The sequence below is a fragment of the Poecilia formosa genome, unplaced genomic scaffold (genome assembly GCF_000485575.1).
Source record: "Poecilia formosa unplaced genomic scaffold, Poecilia_formosa-5.1.2 Scaffold209, whole genome shotgun sequence".
NCBI lineage: Eukaryota > Metazoa > Chordata > Actinopteri > Cyprinodontiformes > Poeciliidae > Poecilia > Poecilia formosa.
Genome location: NW_006800148.1, coordinates 764,914 through 791,276, shown reverse-complemented (window position 1 = coordinate 791,276; position 26,363 = coordinate 764,914). Strand labels below are relative to the sequence as shown.

Here is a 26,363-nt window from a genome sequence, read left to right as displayed (position 1 = left end):
CTTCTCCATCGCTCAGGAAAACCTTAGGAAAATCTCCATCATGATGTTTATTCATGTGTCTTTGTCTCACACATCTTTTTGTTGGTCTGGAAGCCATGGGGTGCATTACGCTGCATGGCGCAGATCCAGTACAGACCTGTGGTAACTAAGTACTGCGTTGTAATTTATGTAGTTACTTATCCTTGTTAATAAAAACACAATATTTTAAGAAAAGATGACATTGATTGCAAATGTGATGCAGTTAAAAAACGACTGATTGCCAGCCTGTTCATGTTTAATGTGTTTCCTGTTGAAGTTGCGCAACATCTAAGTTAATAAGTTAAAACCAAATGAACAATGTGATGCAACACAAAGCAGTTTGGAAATTGTAGTTCACTTTCTTTGAATCCCTGTTTTCACACCAGAAATCCTCTCTGGGAGACACGTTTTTATGCTTCTGCATCTAATCTGGTGATAATTTCCCACATAGTTTTGGGATTTTCCATCAAAACCGTTGCAGGGATTCGTTGCTTTGTTCCTGGTGCAGTGGAACGGATTGCTGGCATTTTTCAGAAGCAGTAAAATATTTGATATGTTGTTTTTGGGGCTTCATCCGTTGGAATAAAGATACAGTCAGAAGTCGACGCTCTTTATGGGGTTGAATTTGGTGGTTTATCTCGACCGCTCTGTTTCCAAGTTGGAAAGATTACGCAACATTTGTGCGTAATCTTTGCGTAAACATCAATTGGGATTCACGACTGTAAATTTACCTTGGATTTTCTCTTGAAGGTGTAAAATCCAACACACAGGCTCAGATAAAATCTTACTTTAAACAACATAACTCTGCTAGTCTGGTGAGTGGTCATGATTGAGAGCGATTTCTCTTTGCAACAAATTAATCTGACAACATTTAAAAAGGAGAATTCTGTATTTTCACAAGTTGGACTCTTTTCTGCTGCAACAGTAAGATGCCATGTAGACGAGCCAAGCGCTGTCAGGAGAAAAGTGTTTTTTATTGAATTAAAGCTGCAGTATGCAACTTTTGTAAGAGAAATATGTTTTTCACATGTTTGCTAGCTGTGACAGTTTGGTTTGAGTCAAATAATCTGTGAAGAAATCCAACTCCTCCGCCTTCTTTCACTTCTCCCTGTGAAAACTACAGAAATGCACCACTCACAATCAGAAACATTGTTAATCATGCCGGTGTACACGCTGCTCACACCCTTCCCCTTGCTCTCTGCTGCGCCACAGCTGGTTCAAATGAGCTTGATTGGCAGGACTAAGACCCGCCTCCTGGCTCTGATTGGTTGATTTTGATCAGTGCGTTTCTTCAGCAGCTCAGGAAGAAAGTGGAGGAAATCGATGTTTTCACAGATTATCTGTCTCATAACAAACAAACTGTCACCACATGGTGGTTTAACAACCGACTGTGTGGTGACCTCTGACCCTCCAGTGGAGTTACAGAATAGAGGCCAACATGCAGCGTGTTTTTATTTTTTTCAAATTGATATTTGGACATTTTAAATCGATCATAGCAAATGACAAACATGATTCTTGTGTGAATAAATTTCTATTTTTTGGCACCTCCATAATTCATACTGGTAAAGAGTTTACAACAATTTCTGACTGGAACAGAAGCGTCTTAGTAGTGGAGTAATAAAGTTAATTATTAATTAATTAAGCTAATCATTTAAAACATATTTTTTAATTTGAATCTGATAGAAGAAAAGGAGTATATTTCCACAAAAAAAGCAGAAATTTTGAGAATATTCTCAGAAATTTTCTAAAATAAAATTTGATTCAATTTCTGAGCTCAAAAAGTTTAATATTTATGAGAAAGAATCTCAGAAATTGTGAGATTAATCTCAGACATATTCTAGAGAAAACGTTTCTTTTTCAAAAGTTTAAAAATTTCTAGAAAGGCTTTTGTATGAAATTTGTGAGATTGATAAAAAAAACTGTGTTTTTCTTGCAAATGTTCAACTTTGTGAGCTCAGAAATGTATTTTTTTCTAGAAAATCTGATATTAATCTCAATATTGCTGATATTTTTCTTGTAAATTTGTGACTTTTCAAACTCGGAAATTTACATGCTTATTTCTAGAAAAACGTGGACATTTGAGTTATTTCCCACAAGTTTTTGACTTTTCAAACATTAAAATTTTCAAAAAAAATGTAGAAAAATATGATGGAAAATTCAAAGTTTCAGAGTTTTTCTGAAACTGAAATTTGGCTTGAAAAGCCAATTTCCACTTTTTTTTTATTTTTTTTTTTTTTAGGAAAATGCTTAGTTTCGAGTTTTCGAAATTTAAATTTTTTTTTCTCTGTAAATCTTCTGAGATTAATCTAAGAATTTCAGATTTTTTTTACTTTTGATGAAATTTACTCCTCCTTTTTTTCTATCTACTATGGCCCTAATAGAGCACCAACTACGTATTAAAAGACTTTTTTGATTCATATTTGTTTGCATTGTGGACGTTAGCTTTAATTGTAACCGCTGCACAGATCTGTTTATCCTCATGAACATTTGGTTTGTGTTCGGCTGCTGACCTTCGCAGCGGCGTGTTGACCTCCTGCTGCAGCCACGGCGGGTTCGCCCTGCAGGACTCTCTGAGTTATAGTTCTCTGGCTGCTCAGTCAGGTGGAGCTGCAGAGACTAAAGAAGTTCACCCTGAGATGTAAATCAAGGGAATATGACAGAGCGGGAGAGTGTAAATTTCGGGGGGGTCACAGGTCGAAATAGTGAGTCATAATTCAAATTAGTCAATATTTGTGTAATTCTTCCCCATAAATCTGAAGCAGAAACGGAGGAATGTCTAAAACCGACTTTATTTTCTGATTAGTTTCATCCCCAGTAACATAATTACACCGTTCTTCCAACTGCATGGCTAATAAGCAGACATGCTGAGTCTTTAATGATAGTTGGGTAAATTTATGACACATGTTGCTGATTGAATTCTCAGAGACCTGATTCCCATCAGGACATCAGAGGCATTTCTGGGCGATGTGGAAGATTAACTGTGATCTTCCTGACAAAATCCAGAGAGCGCAGCGTTTAGAAACATCGTCATAATCGAATCGAAGAAGACAAAACCAACGCAGACCCGGAGAACAGGCTCCACAAAAACACTCACACTGGACCGAATCTGTAAACTTTTGCTTTTATCTCTATGATCTCGTGTTTTCCTGCAGCTTAGCTGAGAATCTGTTCTGTGACAAAGGACAAGGCGATTATCCATTACAGCAGAGGCGCAGAGATCTCACAGCGTCCCAACCGTTCTGGAGTCTGCCTTCTGTTGAAACGAGGTGATGCTGACCAGAGAAGGAGACCGCGATGTCTGAATACCACCAGTTTAATTTATGAACGGTTTTGTGCGACAAAATGCTTTCAGACGATGGGAGATAAATGAAGTGCATCAAAAATTTATATTCCATAAACCAAAAATCTGAACTTTTCGTCTCTGAAATGTCCAGAGCTGACTCAGATGTTCAATTATTCACCAAGATATTTTTATGTAAAGATTTTTCCTATGACTCTTTGTATTCCTGTGGTGCCTGGGGGGTGAGAGGGAGAACCTCAGGATGTTTTCACACCCAGTTTGGCAGACAAGGAATCAGAGAGATTCCTCAGGGAACCTTAACCTTAAAACCCCTAACCTATGTTTTCATCCATCCAGGACTTAATCAGGTCAAAGGTCAGGAAAGAGGCAGCTAGCGTCACTGCAGACCCCACACATCCTGGACACAGACTGTTTAGACGTTTACCTTCATGTCGGCGCCTCAGAGCGCTGTTTGCAAAACCCAGACAGTTTCTGTCCTCCGGGCTCTCTGATCAACAGCTCAGATCAATACCATACACATCTTCTTCTTATATGTTGATTTTTAAATCGTCTCCGCTGAGACCAAAGTAGAACCAAAGTCAAATTTGTTGCTTGTGTGCACAAACATTATGATTAATGTTTATTGAAGTTTGATTGATGATTTCTCAGACTTCCAAACCTCCTCTTTTTTTTTGATGCAGCTTTTATAAGAGCAAACAATAAGTCAAATCTTCACTTTCTGTGGAGGATTGCAGCTGAAAGTTCCTTTGTAGTCTGGATTACTGCTGAAGGTCGTGTCTTAATGGAGAGCAGATCTTTTCCCACGTGTTGGTTTGTTTCCAGGCTAAAAGTGTCCAGCTGATCCCGACCACAGCTCTGCTAGACATCAATGAAGTAATGAGTCATTCACAAACTATCTGCAGTCACACTAACATCAGTGTGGGCTTTTTATGCAACAATAAAGCAGAATAAATCAGGAAAACATGTCTGAGATGGATTTTCAAATTATTTTTCAAAGCCATGTTGTCCAACTAACTCAGAGCATCTGGTTTAAGAGCGTAGACGGGGGATTCGGCTCAGTGGGAAGTGGTTTTCGGAATGTTTTTAGTTCGATTCCAGCTACTTTCTCCACCTGAAATCCAAGAATCATTAAGAAAAGACACCAAACTCCATAATCCGACATTTATAAAAACCCTTATTTCCCTTATGCACAAGATGAAGGATTGAAAATGTAACTGGAGGCGTAAAACAGATTGATATTTTCTTTTCAGGAAGGATTTTTGCAGCTTTCCTGCAGCGTTCACCTGGTAATTAGCCGGGTAATCGCACCTTTAAACAAACCAGGACTTGACCTCCAAGCCTCAAAGATCCATCAAAATCCTCCTCTGGGAGCTCTGTCTGACTTTTTAGCACCGTGACTGATGGTAAAATGCATTAGACTATTTATGAATTAACTTAATTTTTAAATTGAATAAATGCTGGTCAGACTTTGGCTCCTGCTGCTTGTCCTCTAAACAAATTAAATTTTAGAGGACTTTTAAATAATCTGAAAATCTGCGATTTGTAGGGTTGTAACATCTAAAATGTCTGCAGGGGAGCACTCCAGATACCGTCTGCTTCGACCCGTTCTGCTTTATTTAAAGGCAGTATTATATAAAATCTACTTTTATGACGTGATTCCCTCATCAAAAACAAACCTGGAGTTTTGCCTTGATTTTTTTTATTTTTATTTTGTTTGAGAAATGATTTAATCTCCATGGCAACCATTCAGATGAACCTCGCTCCGCCTTCAGGCTGCAGTTTCCGAGCTTCCATCTCACAGAGCAGCTCTTTCCTCACTCAGCTCCTTCAGACTAGCCAGCAGCAATTAGCAAACACCTGATGAAAATGCTCATCAGCTGAGCTCATTATAGCAGCTACCTCTGGTAAAAACGTAGTTAAAGGGTTAATAGAGGAGCCATCATGTGAGGCGGAGTTTAAGAAAGAGCAGGAGCTTCTTAAAGAGACAGAGACACAATTTCAGACATGATGGACGTTTCAGATCTCAATGTTTCAGTAAATTAAATTTAATGATATTTAATAAAGAGCAGAACTTACAGAATTATCCTAAATGTTATTTTTTACTATTTTCTCCTCTGATCCATGAGCCTCAACAAATATCGGAACATTTGAAAATGTGATTAAATGGTGTTTCTGTGTGAGGTTATGATGATAAAGTCATTGGTGTCCAGAGGAAAATTTAACTCAAACGGAAACGTTTTTCAAGAACATTATTTGTGCATTCGGGGCAATGAATGCTGTACCATAAGTATTTGTTTTCATTTTTATGGTCATCTCATTAGTTCCACAAAAAATTGCAATAAAATTCTCGGTCCACATCGCCTGCCCTGAAGAGGAACTAATGAGTTCAGCTGAAACATCATCGCTGCTGTTTCTCTTAACATAAATTATTATTTTTATTAATTTTATTTAAAAAAAAAGTCGGCCTCGTTTGAAACTACATTCTGCGCCTGGAATAACAAGCTGGTTACGTAATGTTTTTATTTCGTTTTGATTTAATTTTATGCACGGCTTGTAATTTATTGTAATTTTTTCTTCTCTTGGCGAGGCTTTGAGGCTTTGAGGCTCCGGTCTCCTGCGTGCGCCGTGTGTGTGGCGCATCATATTGATTCCCTGCACACAGCGTGAAACATTTGAAGCAATCACAAACATGTATGCCACAACGATCCACCCTGTGTTACGATGCCAAGGTTCAGTTTATAATCAATGAAAGATGCAGAAAGATGCAATGCTCTGCCTTGATGGCAGAACATTGTTTTACATCTGTTAAGTCCCTCTAACGAACAAATCGGAGCTCATGTCTCAGAATAACCCTGACAGCTGTGATAAATGGAACCACATGAGCAGAAAACTACCGGTTAGGAACAGGACAGGCGATGCTTCACTGATGTGTAACTTCATATCAGAAACTTTAGAGTTCCCATCGAAGTTTTACAATTCCAGGAGTGTTTTTTTTTTTTTTTTCTCGACTCTTCTGGATAATCCTTGGCTGTGTGAACTTTCCTCTTGGTTCGCTTCCCGCTGCCTGCCAGAATCTTCAGCTATTTACGCTTCTGGAACTCTGTTTTTGAGTCTCTGTGTCAAAAAAGTCTTACGTTGGACTCGTAAAGTCTGAGAGTTGGAGTTGCACATGGTTACCAAAGCATGATCGAGTTACAGTCGGACAACGCAGAGGTATTTATTTATTTTTTTTTGGCTTCGAGTTGATTTTGCGAAGAGAAATAGCCGAAGACAGGTTTAAGAGTTACATTTAAATATAGATTTATTACAAATAAGTAGTTTTAAGCTTTTGCTTGAGCAACATTGGTGCTTTTCCAACAGCTGGTTTATTTGTTTTTACAAAGTAAAGCTCTGTTTCTGCACTGCAAAAACACAAAGTCTTGCCAAGTAAATTTGGTCTGGTTTCTAGTGTGAATACCTTAGTGCAATTACAACTTGCAAATAACTTTTCAGGAACACATTGGAGTTTGTTTTAAGTCAATACTTGCTTAAAAAGTTAGCATATTATTTCACGTATAATAAGACATTTTTCCTGTGTTGTAAGTGAAATAATCTGCTGATGTACCTTTTACTTTTTCATCAATTTTAAGGAAATGTTGATTTAATAAAAGCTCATATAAATTGCTGAAAAGTTACTTATAAGTTCATTTTGTCTTATTTTAAGTGTAATAAGGCATTTGCACTGGAAACTAGACCGGATATACTTGGTGAAATTTAGTGTTTGTGTAGTGAGTGTGATGAAACTGGATTCTGGAAAGCTCCTGGACCGGTTTGCCAAAATGTTTTGGGTCGCTGTCCTCCTGGGCTGTGAGGCTCCGTCCGATCCAATCAGCTCTCCCGGATATTTTTGTGAATCTGAGCAGGCTGCTCGTTGCTCTTCGCTCCTGAATTCATCCACCGTTTGGCTTCTGTCTCCGGTTTAAATTCTGGGCTGCAGCTCTGCTCCACCAGCCAGATTTATTATTATAAAGGCTTTCCTGCACGTGCAGGATCTTGGTTTCCTGGTGTTAACGTTCCAGCCAGAGACCAAAGTTTGGCCTCTTAATGCAAAAAGTAGTTAAAATTAGAGATGCATAATTTTTCTGAAAAATCCTGTTAGTGAAACACGGTAGCTGCTCCAAATGTTCCTTTGGGATAATATACTTTATTAAAACAATTATTCTGTGATTGCAATATTTTTGAGTCGCATGCAGTGCTAGCACCAATCGAGTCTTTGGAAGTGTTCAATAAGGAGGAAGTGGGCAGAGTACTTGGTGTGCCAGTTAATGATTCCCCATGGGCAACAATGTGGCATGTGGAACAAAAGATAAGTTCCCCCTTACATCTTAATGTGTTTTAACCAAATAATTGAACTTTACCCACATGATTGTGCATTTATTGCCATTTCTAACCAAACATTAAAATAATGAATTAAATATATTGTAGTTGCCTTGATGGCAGCTTCAGTTTTGGATGCTCCGTCTTCTCAAGTCGATCCACTTTGTGGTGAGAATGCATGCACAGGTCTTGTTCTGGTTAGACTAGGATCCTGGTCGCAGGTTTTCTCCAGATCCAAAAAACACATGTGAAGAAGACGACCAAACTCTCCTGACTCCAACAGCAGATCCACAACGGTAAAGTTCCTGAAGACCGCTGTTCGAGGGCAAACATTCCTCAGGAAGCTGAGAAGTGTGACCCTTTATAGTGGACACTCACTTTTCATTCACCTTTCTTAAAAGGGACCTATTATGCAAAATTCACGTTTTGCACATTTTTGTTCTTCCATTTGGAAATCTACTACTTCTAAAAACAGCCCAAGTTATTAGAAAAAAACAGCTATTTTTTGGCAATTAGTTCATGTTTTTTTTTTTTATCTTGAAAATGAGCCGTTTCAAAACCTTCAGAACGTAACGTCACAAATCAGCAGGCACTGCCCGTTACCTAGCAACCCCAGGAGAGTTCCACCCATTACCTAGAAACTGCAGCAGAGTTCTGCCCGTAACCTAGCAACCCATGACGAGCTCCAGCACGTTTGGTCAGCTGGTTTTGCCGCTGTATATGTTGTACAATGGCTGCTGGAAGAAACAAGTGTTTTGCTTTTGACTTGCCGTCCAGAAACCACTTGTTTCTGCATTCTTGGTGGTTGCGCAGGAGGCTCTACTAATCCTTTTCAAAGATATACGCATCAGTTTTTACCCTGTGTTCAGATGAAAAGTCTTCCTCTGCATCAACCACCTGTGCTGCTGGTCTGAACTGTAATTCCACCATGCAGGCCGTACTTGAATTACCTGTTTTATAATATATATATTTATTACACAACTGAAACCATAAATAAAATGTGTTATAATATCTCTGTAAGCAAAATTACCCTTCAAAAAGTATTAATAATCAGAATGTTTTCTTGATAACATGTATAAATATATATTTTTAAAATAAAGAATAATGTAATACATATGGACATAAAAGGTCAATAAGTTCATACTTCTGCCTACCTCATTTTCAAACAAATAGTTATCTAAATATGTGTCATGGTATTTGAAAAGGTTTGAAATATAAAGTAAATTAAATGGAAAATATTAAGGTTATGTAACTTCATCATGTGATTAATTGATTAATTACTTTTTGCCAAAGGTTTAGACTTTTATCTTCACATACATTTGGTTTTGTTTCAGACCTGAATTTTCTTTCCTCACTTGTGCGTAAAAAAAAAAAAAAAAAATCCAATAAACATTTTTGACAACATTTCAAGTTTTAAATGAAAACATGTAAGGAAACCCACAAGGCGCGTGTTTATTCGCAGCTCAGTTTAGGTTGTGGTCAGACTCCTGCAGACATTTGCTGGATTCCCCTCTCTTCTGTTTTCTCCTCCAGACTATCGGCAGCAGAGTTTGGAGCTGTGAGCTGCCTCAGTCGGTCTGAGAGGCTCGCCGGTGCCATGAAGAGCTGAGGCAGGCAGCCGCCCCATGCGTGTCCATCCGCACAGCGGAGAGCTGCAGACATCGCTGTCGTGTGTGTGCTGCGTTTGAAGCACCGTGGGAAAGCCGAGCAGCATGGTGCAACCGTCGCTGTGCTTCCTGGGGGGCCTACTGGGTAAGAGACGCACGCCTCGCTTTTTGCTGATGTTCAAGCTGATTCTCCATCTGAGCGCAATCTGCTGACAGCAGGAAAGCTCCCTGTTACATGTCAGTGATAGTGAGGACTGTGTGATGGATTATCAGGTCTGCATGGGTTCAGTTTACCACCTGCAGTTCAGAAATGTCTCAGTTCTGGAAGGTTTTCGTCTCGTTTCGGGAACTTTTTGTCACTGCAAAACAACAAAACTGGATGAACCTTTTTCTGCAGAATTTGTACGGGTCTCCTGTGTTATCAAAGCTTTTGGTGATGATATTTGGCTGTTTTAAGAAAAATGATTGAATTTTCTGAATGTGACTGAAACTGAGGTTTTTGGTGGACAGTCGTTATTCACTTTGATTTATTCATCCTTATGGAAATCACAACAATGACGCAGTTTGAGCAGATTTTACTCAAACAAGCCAGAATTTTACTGACTTCAGGGGAGAGCTTGGGGTTATGTTGGATAAGTCAAGTCAGTCAGTATCTTACCTCTTACTTCTTTAATTCAGAAGAACAACTTTCTGGAATAATGACTTTGGCTACTTTAGCTTTCTAAACAGATGCCTCTGATATAGAAGATGCATCTAGATTGAAACATTTAGTAGCTACAGCATTTAAAATCTGAGCCTCTGTTCATTAAAAAGCCTTAAAGTTGGAGTAAAACCAGATGCAAATTGTCACACAAAACAAAATATATGTCGTTAAAGTTGACAGAATTTCTCTTTTTTTAAATTTTCTTTTACTAGAATATTTTCTCAGTTATAAACTCAGTTAAATTTAACGATTACATGTTGGAAAAAAATTCTGGTTTTGGGATGTTAAAATCAACATTTAGTTTGTACTAACAGACCTCAGTGTGAGCTAAAAGGAGGGACTGATGCAGAATGTAGAGTTTTAACACAACATAAACTTCTCGGTAAGAGCTGCATGATTTATCATCGCAGTATCATCTAAATAACTTCACAAAAACCAAAAGCGGTTTCTGTTCGCTGTTATTCCTCGTTGTCATGCATATATCAGATGTTTTTCCTCTAATGGTTTGGACCCTGTTAGTTTTATGCCTTTGTTCCTGGAGGCGTACCACAAGGCTCCATACTTGGATCTCTGCTTTTCCATTGTATTTACTTGGTGCCGTTTTCCAAATGTTTGTGTTTTTGTTTCATTTTTATGCTGATTTGAACTGGATTTTTCCACTGAAGCACATGGATGACTGCTCCGTCCAGAGTTTTGATGACTGACTTTTTCATATTTGTAATTAAATATCACTGAATTTTCTACGTTTTAATCAATGCAAGATGGATTTCATGTCCCCAGAACAGCCCTTTCCTCCCTGGCGCTTCATGAAAAAACCCAAGTTCTAAATCTGGGACCTGAAACTTGGAGGTAAAATGATTGTTTGTTTTGTCCAGAGACATTTATACGTGACTTTATAACTCCACTTCTCTGTTGCAATGCTCTTCTTTTGGCAATTGGTCAAAGTTTTTCTAGCTGGTTAGCAACTGGTGCAAAGCACATATCCATTCTTTGACTTTGCCACATCTTTCTTATTGCTTCATTGAGTGAGACGGAGCTAACAAATCAGTTTTAAATCATGCAATGAGTTTTTCAGACCAACATGCAGTGAAGTGGAACCATTTTAAAATACATAATCACTATAATCTTTTTAAGGTTTAACAGTTTTATAGATATGTTTCTTGTAAAAGGAGGTAGTTGGTCAAATTGGGGGGGAAAAAACATAATTTGGACAATTTTTTTTTCTTATTTGAAGAATCTCCAATTTATAACACGTTTGCACTTGTAATAAAACATCTGACCCATTTTAGACCTTTTACTTTTTGGATATAAAAATGTCTCAAACAGAGACGATCCTGTTTTCTTGCCCTTATTTCTCTTCCCAGGCTGAACCGCAGGCCGCAGGTCTTGTTTGTTTTTTTTGTTTGTTTTTTTGAGGCTAAATCTTTATCCTGCTGCTGGTTTGCAGAACCAGGCGTGAATTCAGTTTCTTTTGCTTGTTTTGTAGCATTTGTGTGAGACTTTGCTCACAGCGGAGCCAAATTGAGCAGAATATTCCCGATTATGAGGTTAAATAACTGACCCATATGGTTCTTTTGAAGCTTTGTTGACTGTTTTCTTTACTTAAATTAAAATTATTTGAGCAGCTTGACTGATAAAAGCTTTCTTCTGGCAAACCTTGCTGTTTAAATTCCCACATTGAGTCCTTTAATTAATTAATCGACTCATTCTTTAACTCTGCAGATATTTATTTTGTCTCTTAGTGGTATGAAACGTAAGGAAGTATTTATGTGAAATTTACCATTTTACGAGAATATCCGAGTCAGATCAGGTAATTCAAGAAAATATGGCAACAATTTTTGGTTTTATTTTATTTTTTTCTTCACATTTTTGATATTTGTTTATGTCACTTAAGACCATTTCTGTTGAAGACAGGAAAACCCTGCAGGGACCAAAGCCTGGTCTTCATTTATAGAGTAAAGGTGTGAGTTAAGTACAGGTCAAGGCCAGAGTTGGGAATGCTTCGGATCAGGTTGGGCACAAAGGAATGAAATTCAATACAAATTCCTCATATGGTCTCAAATCTAGATGTGTTTGTAATTTAAAGCAGGTGGGAGGTAGAGAGTTTTGATGTGATTAAACAAGACGTCTGTTTGAAATGGAAATAAAATCAACCAACGAAGCGTGTTGCCGCGCTGCTGGAGGAAATCTGCAAAGGGATTAAATCAGTTTCTGATTTGATTGGGGAAAAAAGGAGCTTAATATTCGGCCGAGACGTTGCGCTCTCCAGCCAGTTTCGGCTTATTACGGTAATTTCACTCCTGCCGCTGCAGGAAGAATGTTTTTCTTTGTTTTAATCTGATGAAACCGTTTTAATAGACTGTAAATTGTAAATAACTGCTAGATCTGGAAAGTTTCAGTTGTTATGGAGAAATGGGCAAAAATATTTACTCACAGGGCATCTAAAGAGCTTCGTACAATTAAAATAAGCAAAAATATCCAGGCGGAGATTTGAGGCTTAAAGGGTTAAAGATTTGGCATAAATAATTTCCCTTCAGACAAACGACGGCCTTTTGCTGGACGGAGAGCAGAAGCTCGGCCGGACTGTCCAGCAGAAACAACATTCAAACGTTAAACGATTTAATGAAAGTTGGACTTTACCTGGCTCGTTTGGCGTTTTGACGCCTCGCACAGTTTGTTCTAAATCACAGTTTAATAAAATGATTTGATATTTTCACATTGAATGTTCAGCTTAATATGACGATACACACCTCATATAGCTTATATTAATATAATATAAAGTCAATTGACTTAAACTACTTTTATTTTCTACAGATTTGCCTCCACATGTGCAGTTTAGACATAAAAAGGTATTTTTTTATAACTGCAATTAACGACTATTAATCATTGAATCTGATAATGACATTATCACATTTGATTAAACTACTTCAGCAATTTTAAAAGCATCCAAATAAACAAATAATTCAGTTTCTTTCTTAAATAAGAAGTAGTAGTAAACATTTGTAGCAAAAGATGAATCTTCTAACATGTGAAAGGTTCGTCCATTTTTGCTTTTCTAGCATCAATTCAGAGCAGAGCCGATCGATTGATACTCGGATTTCAAAAGATGAAGACAAAACTGACTTATAAGTAACTTTTCGGTAAGATATGGAGCTTGTTTTAAGTCTAATTCCTTGTTAATGAAAAAGTGGCAACTGGGAATTATTTCACTTATAACATTGAGAAATAATCTGCCAATAAAACCAGCTTTTTTCTGCAATTTTAAGGAATTATTGACTTAAAACAAGCTCCAATATCTTCCTGAAAAATTACATGTATGTCAGTTTTATTTCATTTTAAATCAGATATTTGCACTAGAAACTAGACCAGAGTCACTTGGTAGGATTTTGAGTTTTTGCAGTGCAAAATCAAAGACAGGAATGAGATCTGAAACAAGCAGCCAGTGTGTAAAATAAAAATAAAAAATAAATGAAGCATTTTCTGTGAAGCAGAACCAGCGATCAAACGATTTGGTGATCCGTATCTGCTTCCTCAACATGACAGCCCAGAGCAACGCCCTGATTGCTGAAGATGAAGCCCTCATCTCTCAGTCCATCTCGCCGCTCCGGGGGGAATTGGTTTGTTTTCTTACATGGATCCAATGTTTTTTAGAAAAAGAAAACATGTTTTTAAAAGGGCGGAGGTGCGGATTTCCAAAGAGCCCTGAAGCGCCACGTTGGTCATTTGATTTGAATATTTGTGGTGATTGTTGGGCTCAAACTCCCGGTTTGGTCTGTGGTTACATGTAGATCATGGCTTTAATTTCCATGTTTTATTTTCAGACTTTTTGTGGTTTGTAAATCATGTTATTTTGATTATTTACATTTGTATGATTTTTTTTTAGTGGTTTTAATTGTGGTTGAGATCATGTTCAATCTTCTTTAATCACTTATTCTAGTTTCTGTTTGCTTTGATTTCTTTGTTGGTCCAGATTTTCCTCACCTGTCATCCTGTTTTTAAACATTTTTAGAAATAAATATTAGGGCCTGATATTTTCTACATCTTGTCAAATTCTTGTCTTGAATTAGTTCATTCCTTAGTTTATATCTTAACTAGCTTGTCGAATGTTTCTTTTCTTTTTTTTAGCTTTTGCATCAGATTTAAAGGGCCAGATTTAAATTCATGACAAAAATTTTTATTTTTGTCATGAATTTAAATGACAAAAATCAAAATGTTGATTTTTGTCATGAATTTAAATCTGGCCTTTTCTGTGTGGCATTTGCATGACTGGACCAACCTAAAGTCTTCATATTAAATTAAATTGATGTCAAATGTTTGTGCAGCAAAACTTTCATTTTCATTTGTGCTGCTATCATTTTAAAGATATTAATAAATGTTTCCAGAGATCATCAAAGGTCAACCAGCCCTGCCACATTTAAAAAAAGTACAAAAAAAAAAACACAAAAAAGATTTGGTATCAATCAACGTTTCCTACAAATATTTTAGCTCCATTTTTTGGCATCAGGTTAATGTTTTTATTGTCTGGTTTCAAAAACCTTGCAAATGTAATATCACAAATCAGCCGGCACTGCCTCGTTACCTAGCAACCCCAGCAGAGTTCCACCCGTCTCCTAGCAACACAAGCTGAGCTCCACCACATTTCGTCAGCTGGTTTCACTGCTGTGTGCTCTGTACAATGGCTGCAAGAAAAGAAGAGAGTGTTTTTATTGACTTACATCCAGAAACCACTTGCTGAATTGGTTGTGCTTGTTGGTTGTGCAGGATCTGTTTGCTGACATTTTCACGTGTAAACGTTAAGCTGGGGGTGTGGCCAGCAGGACAAGACGCCCTAAAACAGCAAACTCAGCAGGCTAAAATCTCGTGATATAGGCATAATTTTGTAAAAACAAATTAAAAAAAAAAATGTGATGAACATGTTTTGTGGGGTCCATAGACTGATCCTACCCTGTTCATGAAAGGGTTATGGGTCACCTTTAAAATGACAACCCTGTGTTGCAATTCACTACATGGTTACGCAAAATCTCCTCCCCCCCAAAAAACAGTTTATCCTCTTATTTACAGATTAAAAGAACATGTTATTGTACATATTATTTTTGATACTAACAGCCTACCATACAGGCCTGCAACGACGTAATACTGACGTAGTTTCTGGTATTTTTTGTCCTATGACCATCTGAATGAGTGTGAAAGTTTACATTTAACTTTTGTAGCACATTCATCTGATCTAACCTTTGAGCTGATTGTTTGGAAAATGCTTGGACCGATTTCGCCATCATTAGTTTTTCTGCTCTAAGCTGATTGTGTGTTGGTGAAAAACAATCTGCTGCTGTCAGTTATTCCTCCTGACAGGAAGTTTTTAATACATTTAGCATCACATTTAAGGTTGCTGATGTCAGGAAACTCCCTATAAACTTAACGTTTAACTTTTCATTTTTGACACGAAGCGTCTTTTTCCTTAACTGTTAAATTTAAATCGTTTCCTGCAACGAACTCGGTCATGTGCGCCTCTGAAGGAAATTTCTGGTTGGGTGAAGTCCAGTCCAGTTTCTGCCTCGCAGGTTTACTCAGGAAAGATGAAGTAGGGAAATATTTCATGGTTTTTATTAGCTTTGTTCCCCGCTTTGCTACGTGCGGTTTTACTTTTGTAAAGCTTTCATATATATATATATATATATGAGTCAGATGTTGGCTGTGACATCTGAGCTGGGAATGCGTTTGATTGCCTAGTTGCAGTGAAGTACTGGAGGTTTTATGGAGAAATTTAAATTTATGGGGTTTTATTATGCATAAAGAAATGCCTGACTGCTGACGTAATGCTCAGCTATAAATGTGCAATGAGCGCCAATTTGATAATATTGCTCTGTAAGACAGTGAGATAGATGACCTGCTTCTGAGAGGCATAAATAAAAACTTCTAGAAATGTGCATCAGTGGCTGAAACCAAGAAGAGATCAGTACCTGGAACGGACCGGCGCAGATCAGAGGAAACCAATCCCAAACAGCTGCAACGCCGAGTCTAATACGAGCGTTTTCTTCTGTTTGTCCAAGACTCGTAAAATACAAAGTGTGTGAAATGTAACAAGGTTTTCAGCCCAAAATAGTGCAGCGGATCCAAGATGGCTTCTTTTTAAAAAAAACTTTTTAATCAGGCCTGCAGCTGACACTGGCAGAGTCGGGTAGTAACTACTTACATTTACTAGAGTATCTTTTTATTTAAATGTACTTTTAAGAGTATTTTTGCAATGCTGTACTTTCTAGTTTTACTTGAGTAATTTTATTTTTAAGTATTTTTACTCTTACTTGAGTAAAATTTCTGGATTTTCTACCCACTGAATGAAAAACATGTTTTAACCAAAACTTTACCAGACACACAGACACACCTGCAGTTTTTTAGGTTTTTTTTATTATTATTATTGAAAGAAACTGATTTAGAAAAAAATAAATTTTTTGTTGTTTATATAAATTATCATTTTCAACCACAAAATACTAAAATTTCCACTGAACTTTATATTTTGGTCCGTCTGATGATGTAAGTTTTAAATATTAAATGATTGATAATTTGATCAGTTACTCAGAATCTGAGTATACTTTTTACCAAACACTTTTTTACTTGAATACCTTCTTGGACGGATATTTGTTTTTTGAACTTTTCCACGTCGTCATGCTGCAATCACAAACTTCTGTGCTTTTTATTGGAGTGTCATGCAATAATCCAACACAAAGTAGTGCATAAAGGTGAAGAGAAAGGAAAAAAATATATATTTATGGTTGTGAAAACAAACAAAAAAAAGTAAAATGTATGCCTTGGATTTGTATTTATATCTAATAAGAAATGTGTTGCAGTGCGACCAATTGATTTCTGAAGTCACCTAATTAGTAAATGGAGTCCATTTGTGGGTAATTTGATCTCAGCACAAACGCAGCTGTTCCTTGAAGGCCTGGGGGTTTGTTTGAGCAGATTAGCGAACAGATCAGATAATGCTCCAAATTAAACCTGACTGTCCTTCCCAAAATGGAGAGCAGAGCTTCACCGTTGGCCATGTTCAAATCTCCACTTCCGTGGTTTTACAAGCTGCTCTCGAGTTTTTCATGACTGGAAAATGGCAGGCGTTGGAAGAGTAAATCAACTCGGTATCCATCTGCATTTCTGTGGAGAGCATCACTACTCAGCCCCTTAATAAGAGCCACACCACCGTGAAATAAGATCCAGGGCCACCAACATGTCATGTGATTAGTAAATGGAGACCAGCAGTTTGTAATTTGATCTCGTATAAATCCAGCTGTTCTGTGAAGGACTCAGAGGTTCATTAGAGAACAAACGGTATGAAGGTCAGGCAGAAAGCAGGGCTGGGTTCGAATCCGAAACAAAAACCCAAACTTTGAAAATCCGACAGAGTTCTGACCCAGTTTTCTGGAACAAACCTTCAGAAAACTGTACAACATACGAAACACTGAGTTCCTTTAAATCAGGCGTATCAAACTCATTTTCATTTGGGAAATATGAAAAATCTGAATGTTCCTAAAGGGCCAGTTGTGCCAGAATACATTGATTTAAAACTCATTAAACTGTTAAAGAGCCAATAAATGGCTGTGATTGTTTTTGAGGTTTGTTGTAATAAAAATCACAGATTTTGTGGTGCTAATTTAGAAACATTTGTAAAGAATTTTCATTATATTTGCGCTAATGTATGATGATAAATGTGACTTTTTATTACTCACCATATCGATCACGGACTATAACTTGACATCAAGTAAGGTCGATTAAACTCGATGTTTGAGAAAAATCTGCAATAAAATCAGAAAACGTTTGCAGGTTTGTTGGTTTTGTGTGAATTTCGCAGACTTTTGAAAAAATGAATGGACTTATTGATGTAACTAGAGGGCCACTTAAAAAGCTACGCCGGGCCGATTTTGGCCCCCGGGCCTTGAGTTTGACACGTGCTCTAAATGAAGGCTAAAAACTTCACCTGTTTAAAGCTGCCTTTGATTCCTAATAATAACTGAAAAACTAGAAACAAACAATTTTTGTGGTCACAATCATCAATACGTTTCAGATATATGCTGGTCATTGTTCCATTTATTTTGGTTCAGGGGCAACAGGTGAGTTAAAGGAGCAACTTCTCTTCAGAAGCTATTAGTAGTTTCCTTTTTCTGAGCTTAATTCACGTTGACATGATCTGATGCTGCTGCTGTCGCCTCCTGTTGCTGAATAAACGGATCCATAAACGTCCGGAGCGCTGCTGTGTGACATCATCGTTGTTCTGCGTATCGACTCACTTGGGTTTAATTTGTAGTATAAACTAGGCCTGTCAAAATAATCAATTAATCGCATAATAAGTTAAAACAAACTCGATAATTTCCATTTGCATGATTTATCATTTATTTCTTTTTTTATCTCTTTCTACCAAAAACTGGATGATGAAACACTTCAGTTTGGCGCTTTGGTCTCATCTGGCCCTACAATGACGGAGTGAAGTGATGGTTATGTGTTAGAATGGCCTAGTTAAAGTCCAAATCTGAATCCAGCTGAGAATCATAAAATTTCAGTCTGTATGTGTAAAAGTTGTCTGTGGCATGTATTTTGTCTTCCTCCTCCAGAAACACAACTTTTACACTTTTCATATTTTTGTTAGTAAAAACTGGTAAAGGCTTTTTTTTTTTTTTTTTTTTAATTCCAGCTGATTTATTTTAATTTTTTTTGTATTTTCATGTAAAAATCACAAAAAAATATGTTTAACTTCAAGGTTTAAATCCCTTGTAGGTTGAAGATTTCTGTTTTGTTTGAAGTTAACTAGTCGCAGATCGGGCAGCAGGGGAACGGGGTCAAAGGTCAGTGCTTCAAGAAACAACTTTAATCCCTTCACCTGACTTCTTGAAGAGAAATAAAACCCAAGAGCTAGAAGTGGATCTCCATTGATCTCCATCTGGAAACAAATAAAATGTAGCAGAAGCAACTAAATAAGTTGAAGAGTTCCAGCTGGGACTTAAACCGAATGTTTAATTTACCAACATGTTGACGGAATCGGGACCATTTCTTATTTTTACGTCTTTTCAACCTGAGTAAACATTTAATCAGATCAGAGGTCATTTTTGGTCAGTCGGAGGAGAACCGATAAATTTGATGTGTCGGAAAGCTAAACATGCTGCTGTTTTCCAGCTGTGTGACCCTTTCATTTACTTAACAAAGTCAGTCTGGCTCTCTGGAATCCAGATCCAGCCGTCCTTTTGTCTTTAAACCTTTATGGTCACAATCCCTTTGGACAAACTCAACCTATACCACTTACTTGGGGGTGGCGTTATCATGGCTCCAGCCTGGTTTGAATCCCCTGAATGAAAATATTTAGGAGAAACTTGGTGATCCTGCTGCAGCCGCAGGAAAGCCATGCGTCACTTCAGGAAGGTTTCAAGCAGGTCCCTGAAATTCCTCCGCTGAGGAATGCTGAGTCATTGTAGAGCACCAAACACAACGGGATGACTCAAGAGTTCTTAGAAATGAGGGGGGAAAAAAAAGTCCATCGAACTGATTGGTTTTAAATGAAATTTGGGCTCATTTGTACCACTTCTACTGGAATCCAAAATAAAATTAGATGTTTTATTTTTACAACTTCAACAAATCTCACACTGATTTAAATAGGACCTATTATGAAAAATAAAATTTTTGCATGTTTTTGTACATCTATTTGGGTCTCAACTGAAAAACTCAGATGACTTTTGGAAATAAGTTAATGTTTTTTGGTGGTGTTTCAAAAACCTCCCAATCATTAAGTCTCATTCGATGGACACTGTTCTGTTACCTAGCAACCCCGGCAGAGTTCCGCCCGTTACCTAGCAACCCAAGCAGAACTCCAGCACACTTGGTCAGCTGGTTTTTACTGCTGTATGATGGAGGCTGGAAAAGACAAGTGTTTTTGTTGTCGACTTACCCACTGGCTACATTCTTGTTTGTTTTGCAGGAGGCTCCTCTTCTGCTTTTCAAAGATGCACAGTTGTAATAATTGCGCATCTGTTTGCAGCCATTTTCAAGTGTAAGTGTAAACATTGAGTTGGGAGGTGTGGCCAGCAGCAGCTTATTTGGATTTAAAGTGACAAGATGCCCCAAAATGACAAAATAGACAGAACTGAGCAGAATAAAATCTCAATATCTAAGAATGATTAGAGGTTATATGTAAGATATTACATGTAAGATAGGTTACAGTTGCATAATAGTTGTTCCTTAAACAACTATTATGCTGTTTAAGGAAGCATAATAGTTCACCTTTAAAAATTATCCAGTAGGAAGACATCAAACAAGAGGTAGGCTACCTCATTTAGACGTTTTTAAAGTTGACTGTCGGTGTTAAAGCAGAGATCCCTGGTCTCAGGGAAACATTAACCTTTTCTTGTCTCCAATGATCGTTAATTAACCTCATCTTTAACTGAATTAGCAGTAAAACTTCATTAAGAGGAATGTATTTCTGAAAGCATAAAGGTCCAGTGTTCGAAGCAGACCAGATTCAATCATCCAGATTTAATTTTTCTATCCTTAAGCAATCAGACATATCTTTTAACCAGATTATTGATGCATTTCCTGCAGCAACAGAGGTTAAAAATTATCAAATTAAAAAACACTAATTGTAAAAATGGTGTGAGGAGGGTAAAAAATAAACTGGAGAGAGCAGCTGCTGTTTGGCTGAGCTGCAGAACGGAGGGTCAGCTGTGTTTTCTCTCCTCTGACGCTCCACTCATGTTTTCAAAATATAGTTTTAGATGGATGGATGAGTTTGATTTGTTGTCTTTTTTATTTATTTTATGACTCAGGGTGTTTTCACACTGGTAGCCTGGTAGACTCTGTTTGACTAGGGACCAAAATTGCAACATTTGTTGATTTTCAGCTGTGGTTCACTTTCACACTGCAGTGATTCAAACGAACCAAACCGTCTGAAAAACCTGTTCCCCTCCTGACCTGTGGGGGTGCTGCACCAATAAAAACAACAAGAGAAACAAGAAGGAAACCTCTGAAGAAGACAGCAGAGTAGAATTCAATTTTTTAGTCCACATCAGAGTTTGATTTCGCATTCACACCTTCCCAAATGAACCAGACTTTCTAGATAATTCAGATCTTGATTGAAGTGGACCAAACAGAGCTGGTGTGAATGCAGTCTTTCTGGTTCGCTGATTCAGGTGTTCTGGATCAGGGAATCATTTAAAACATGCTGGACAGCAGGTCCTAAGGCCCAGGACTGAAAACTGCTGGTCTACTTTGTCTCCAGTGTCTCCTCATTGTTGGATATTCGGGCAGTAGGCTCACTGGCGCCTTCAAAGTTTCTCCTTCTAGTTTCTTTGTACAAAATCAAATCCAGATCTTTTGTTTCTTTTAGGTGAAGTTTTCAGCAGTCCATTTAAATTTTACCGTCTTTTTTACTCCAATGACACGTTTCTTGTCATATGAAGTCAATCATGATGCTTGAAGACAGATGTCTCGGTTGTTTCTGCTTGGGCAGTGCTGTTCCTGCACATGAGCCAGATCCTTAAAGTCCTCCGTGATGCTCCTTCATCTGCCAGCCTCTGCGGTCTGGTTTGATCTTCTCCATGCAGCCCGGCCCGAGCGGATCTTTCCGGCGCTCATATCGTCTCTTTTCGCATTCACAAATGTGTCACATCTCAGCTCAGCAACTCGCAGACCAGGGAGCCTGTAATCCGCTTGTCATGTGAGCGTGATTGTGAATGCGTTTGTCCACTTCGGTTTGTTACTGCCGCGGCGTCCCGGAGGCCTTCTTTCAAACCGTCTCCCTCTTGACGGATGCTGTAATGGGATCCAGCTGCTCGGCAGCCATGTCATTATCGTCGGGAAGTGTTAACAAGACAGATGAAGACATCATCTGAGGACATGCTTTGTTGCAAAACGCTTTGGATTTAAGGCTTTTGGCTCCGGGTCACTGTTTATATGAGTCGGAAGACAGAAGTTTTCAGCAGTCTGGAGGGAGGTTACACAATATTTCTAATAAAACCGCAGAAAAACAACCTCTGTTTAAATCTGAACTTTTAAGCTTAATGGTTTCTTGCTGCTGATTGATGGATTGGGGTTTCGAGTGCAGTAATGAGGGTGTTTCTCTGGGCTGAAGGGTGTCAAACTCTCCTGACTGAAATTTATAGGCTGTGGTTTTTAAAGTGTTAACTTTACTGTGAGTCTTATAAAAACGATTGTTGAAGAGAAGGAAAGACTTTGAACGTTAAGTGGTGCTGAAGGTCTTTAACTTGACGAGGCCTGTTAACATCTGGATGAGTGAGTGGAACTGGGAGTTTCTCTTTGTAGCAAAAACATTTGTTTGGCAACAATTACAAGAACAGGAAAGTGAATATTTAAGACGGAGAATTGTAGATTTCCTCATGCTTGGAAAATCTTCTGAATGAATTTCTCATAGTTGTGGGACTCCATTAAGGCGATCCTGAACAGTTCAGATAACTCTGTGGGCTATGTCTATGTTCATGACATTTCTTGCACAAAATCATTATTAGATCATGAAGTTTTGGTCAGTTCTATTCTGACTATTTTGCCATTTTAAGGCATCTTAACACTTTAAATCCAAATAAGGTGCTGCTGGCCACGCCCCCCACAACTCAATGTTTACACTCGCACATGAAAATAGCTGCAAACAGATGCTCAATTATACTAACATATGGCTTTGAAAAGCAGAAGTGAAGCCTCCTGTACAACCAACAAGAATGAAGCAAGTGGTTTCTGGATGGCAAGTCAACAAGAAAACATTCGTCTTTTCCAGCAGCCATTGCAGTAAAGCCAGCTGACCAAATGTGCTGGAACTCCGGTTGGGTTGCTAGGTAACGGGCGGAACTTTGCTGGGGTTGCTAGGTAACAGGCAGTACCTGCTGATTGGTGATGTTACATTTGGAAAGGTTTTTGAAACCAAAAAGCATTTAGTTATTTACCAAAAACGGCTTATTTGTTTTAAGTGCTTGAGTTGAGAAGTACAAAAAACATGCAAAATGTGAATTTTGCATAATGGGTCACCTTTACAAGTTTTATTAGTTTATTTTTTTCATTTATATGAAACATAACCAATTTGCTTTGCTTTGTAATTTATTTCTGTGATCATTGTGGGGACCAACAATGAGTGTCCATGAGTGTAAATATCTGGCTGCGTTTATTTGTGTCTGCATGTGTAACCTAATTCATACCTTTTGTGTATGAGAGGAAATCCATAACAAATTCTAATTTGTTTGTTTTTTTGCAATCATTGATGTATGTTTTAAAACTGTTCCACCCTGGAACAACAGAAAACTCACTGAAAGACCCAATTTAACAACCCGACTCTCCTTGATGAGTGATCAGTGAACTTCTGACCCCAACTGAATGCTGAAAAAATGCAACCAGAGGGTTTCTGGTGTTTTTTTAATGGCTAAATGAGCGAAATGTCTTGAAATCTATGTTTACTGAGGCAGTTTGAAGGAGAATGTCGGCTTCATTCTCTGATTCCTGCTGCTAAGTCCATCAATGACCTGCTAACAGACGGATGACTCCAACACACAGACACAGATGCCTCCAGTCAGACCCGAATATATGGAAACTGGTTTTTTAAAGAAAATTTACATTTGTGGGTTTCCCTACAGCTGAATATTAAGCAGTTTTTGAACACGGTAGTTTGTATTCATCAGACTGCTGCTGCACATCGGAGCCGACTGAGGGGAATTAGTTTGAGGGAATATGAAAAATGCAGGAGCTTCAGGAGAAAGTTTTTGCTAAAAATTAACTCTATTGGGATGCAATTGCACAAATATTCACATCTCGTGTTATCAAATGAGTTTCTTCATGAGAAAACATTTCATCTGCTGATGAACAGCGAGGCTCTCAGTTTAAAGTTATTTGTAAGTTTGTTTTCTCCTATTTCAAGTCTGAAAAGATATTTGCATTAGAAACTAAAACAAAAATACTTGGTAAGATTTTGTGTTTTTGCAGTGTGGGAACTCATCATCGGATTGTAACTATGGCAAAACAACAATAAAACAAAGATCATTATTTGCATGTCTATAAAATCAACTTGCTCTCAAATCTCAAACAACTTATATATTTTTTCAACTGTTTTCCCTCTAAAATATTTTTTGTCTTGCTTATGATTTGGGCCGGCTCTGTACCCGCTGGAATTTGCTGATGAGGCGGTTTTGCTTTAGACGAGTGGGAGTTTACTGACGCATTTTTACTTTGCCAGTAAATAAAAGCCGAACTCCCTCTGGAAGGTGGAAATATTTGACTTTTAATTTGAGCCAAATTAGAGACAACAGTTCCTTTTCTTCCTCTGAAGGAGGGATGAAGAGAAATGCAACAAAAACAACCTAATCTCAGACTCGGCCTTGTAGAACAACGTTGCTGCCATTTCTTTGACTCTGTTGACATTTATGCTGCGTTCACCTCAAACGCGGTTGAAGCGTCAGGCCTGTGTGGTGGACGCACATCAAACGGGTCAGACGACGTAGGGACACGCCGCTGATTTCTGTTGTCGGTCTTTTTGTACAATTGCAGATGAAACAGAAAGTGGCACCAAAACATCATCTGCATCATTCTGCAATCATAACGGAGGCTCAGATGTCTTTCCTGAACATTTTGTGTTCAGTTTCTATTGAACAAACAATAGAAACTGACAGGACGCTCTGATTGGTTGACGATCCACGCTGAATAGTGAAAGTCCAGATTTTCCAACTCCAGCGTCAGTCGCTCCAAACGCCTCAATCACGCCGCCACTCGTCCACATAGACGTTGAATGTAAACCAGACGCTCCTGAAGCTCAAACCGTGTTTGGTGTGACCGCAGCATGAGACCGTCCTCCGGGCTCTGATTGGTCGTTTCTGACCGCTGCAGATGGCAGTAGGACCACACAGACTGTCTGTTTCATCTTGTACTGTCACATAATAGTGGGAGTTTTAATAAATATGTAGAAAACATATTTGTAAAAGTTCCAGAGTGCAGCTTTAGTTATTGATCAGTTAATGATCAGCAGCTCCTGGGTGGCACTTTTCTGTGGCAGCAGCAAGAATCCACTGCTTTGTTACCTTTTTCTTGTATTTGTAGCATAATATCATGAATAAAAGCTAGAGACTCTGTTTACCTCTGGTGAACTGACCGCCTGGATGAAACTCGGTTCTGCTGAGGCTTGATGAAGCTAACCTCTCTGTGCAGGCAGATGTTGCCCTCAGACAGATGAAATCTCTCCTTCATTTCTGACTTTGCTTCTATTTATGCTGTTGACTTTAGCGTATGTTTTTCATTCCTGCTCCGTGATTCAGGCCTGTGCCATATATCTCTTGTACTAATAAAGATGAACTGAATTACTATAAATCGTCCGTGCCGTTTTTTCTTTGAAGTGGAGGATGATTAACGGCGGTGTTGCACTCCTGTCAGAACTCCAGTGAGGTGGACTGGCCTCACATTCACGTCTCACAGCATTTCCCTCTGACCTGAAAGGGGGAAAGTCTTTCCTTTCTGTGTGGCTCGCTGGTGAGATACAAAACCGCTCAGCGGGGAGTGAAGTTTCCGCTTATTTTAGGATCGTTTTTAAAAGCTTGCTGTCAGGTTAATATGAAAAGGCAGGAACTTACTTTAATAAAGTTGTTCAGAAGACGAACGGCTAAAGGCTTTCATTAAAGGTATGTTTTTCTTTCTGATGGATGACATGGTGAGAAAAAGGCATGTCAGGGATGTGGGACGACGACTGGCCACAAAGATGTTTGAACTGTCTCATATATTTTAGATTTAAAAAAAAACTAGGACATTTTCCAGACACCAAAAAACATTAGATTGTTGCTAAAAACCAGAGGTGGGCAGAGTACCCAAAATGTAGCTCTACCTCAACATAGTTTTACTCAAGTAAAAGTAAAAAACAGCTGTCCAAGAAATTATCAATCATTTAATATTTAAAAATGACAAAATCAGATGAACCAAGTTAAGTGGAAATGTTATTCTAAGGACAAAAATGATTAATTCACAAAAGTTACAAAAAAATAAAAATAAAACAATCAGGCAAAATAATTTTTTTCCAAATCAGTTTCTTTCAGTAAAAAACTTTTGAAACTTCAACCAAACCTGCAGGTCCTGTGTCTGTCTGGTGAAACTTTGATTAAAACATGTTTGATTTTCATTCAGTGGGTAGAAAATCCAGAAATTTTACTCAAGTAAGAGCAAAGATACTTCATAGTAAAATTGCTCAATTGAAAGTAAAGGTAACACTTGATTTGAAGGGGGGGTGAATAAGACTGTCATGACACTTTCATAAACATGACATAACTCCTGTCATGAACATGAATAAGCCTTCATGAATATTTATGACTGTTGTCATAAAGCGTCATTCGGTAAATTATGACACTTTTAATACAAAGTTGACATTATTCAAAAT

At 38.0% G+C, this 26,363-nt stretch overlaps 1 protein-coding gene across 1 annotated transcript in view; it reads left to right on the top strand.

Moving 5' to 3' along the window:
- il34 (interleukin 34) overlaps positions 1-26,363 on the top strand; it is a 54,294-nt gene that overhangs the window by 2,082 nt on the left and 25,849 nt on the right. Inside the window, exon 2 of the mRNA XM_007567534.2 lies at positions 9,209-9,427. Coding sequence (XP_007567596.1) covers positions 9,388-9,427 — 40 coding nt within the window. The 5' untranslated portion in view covers positions 9,209-9,387. The remainder of the gene's footprint in view (positions 1-9,208; positions 9,428-26,363) is intronic.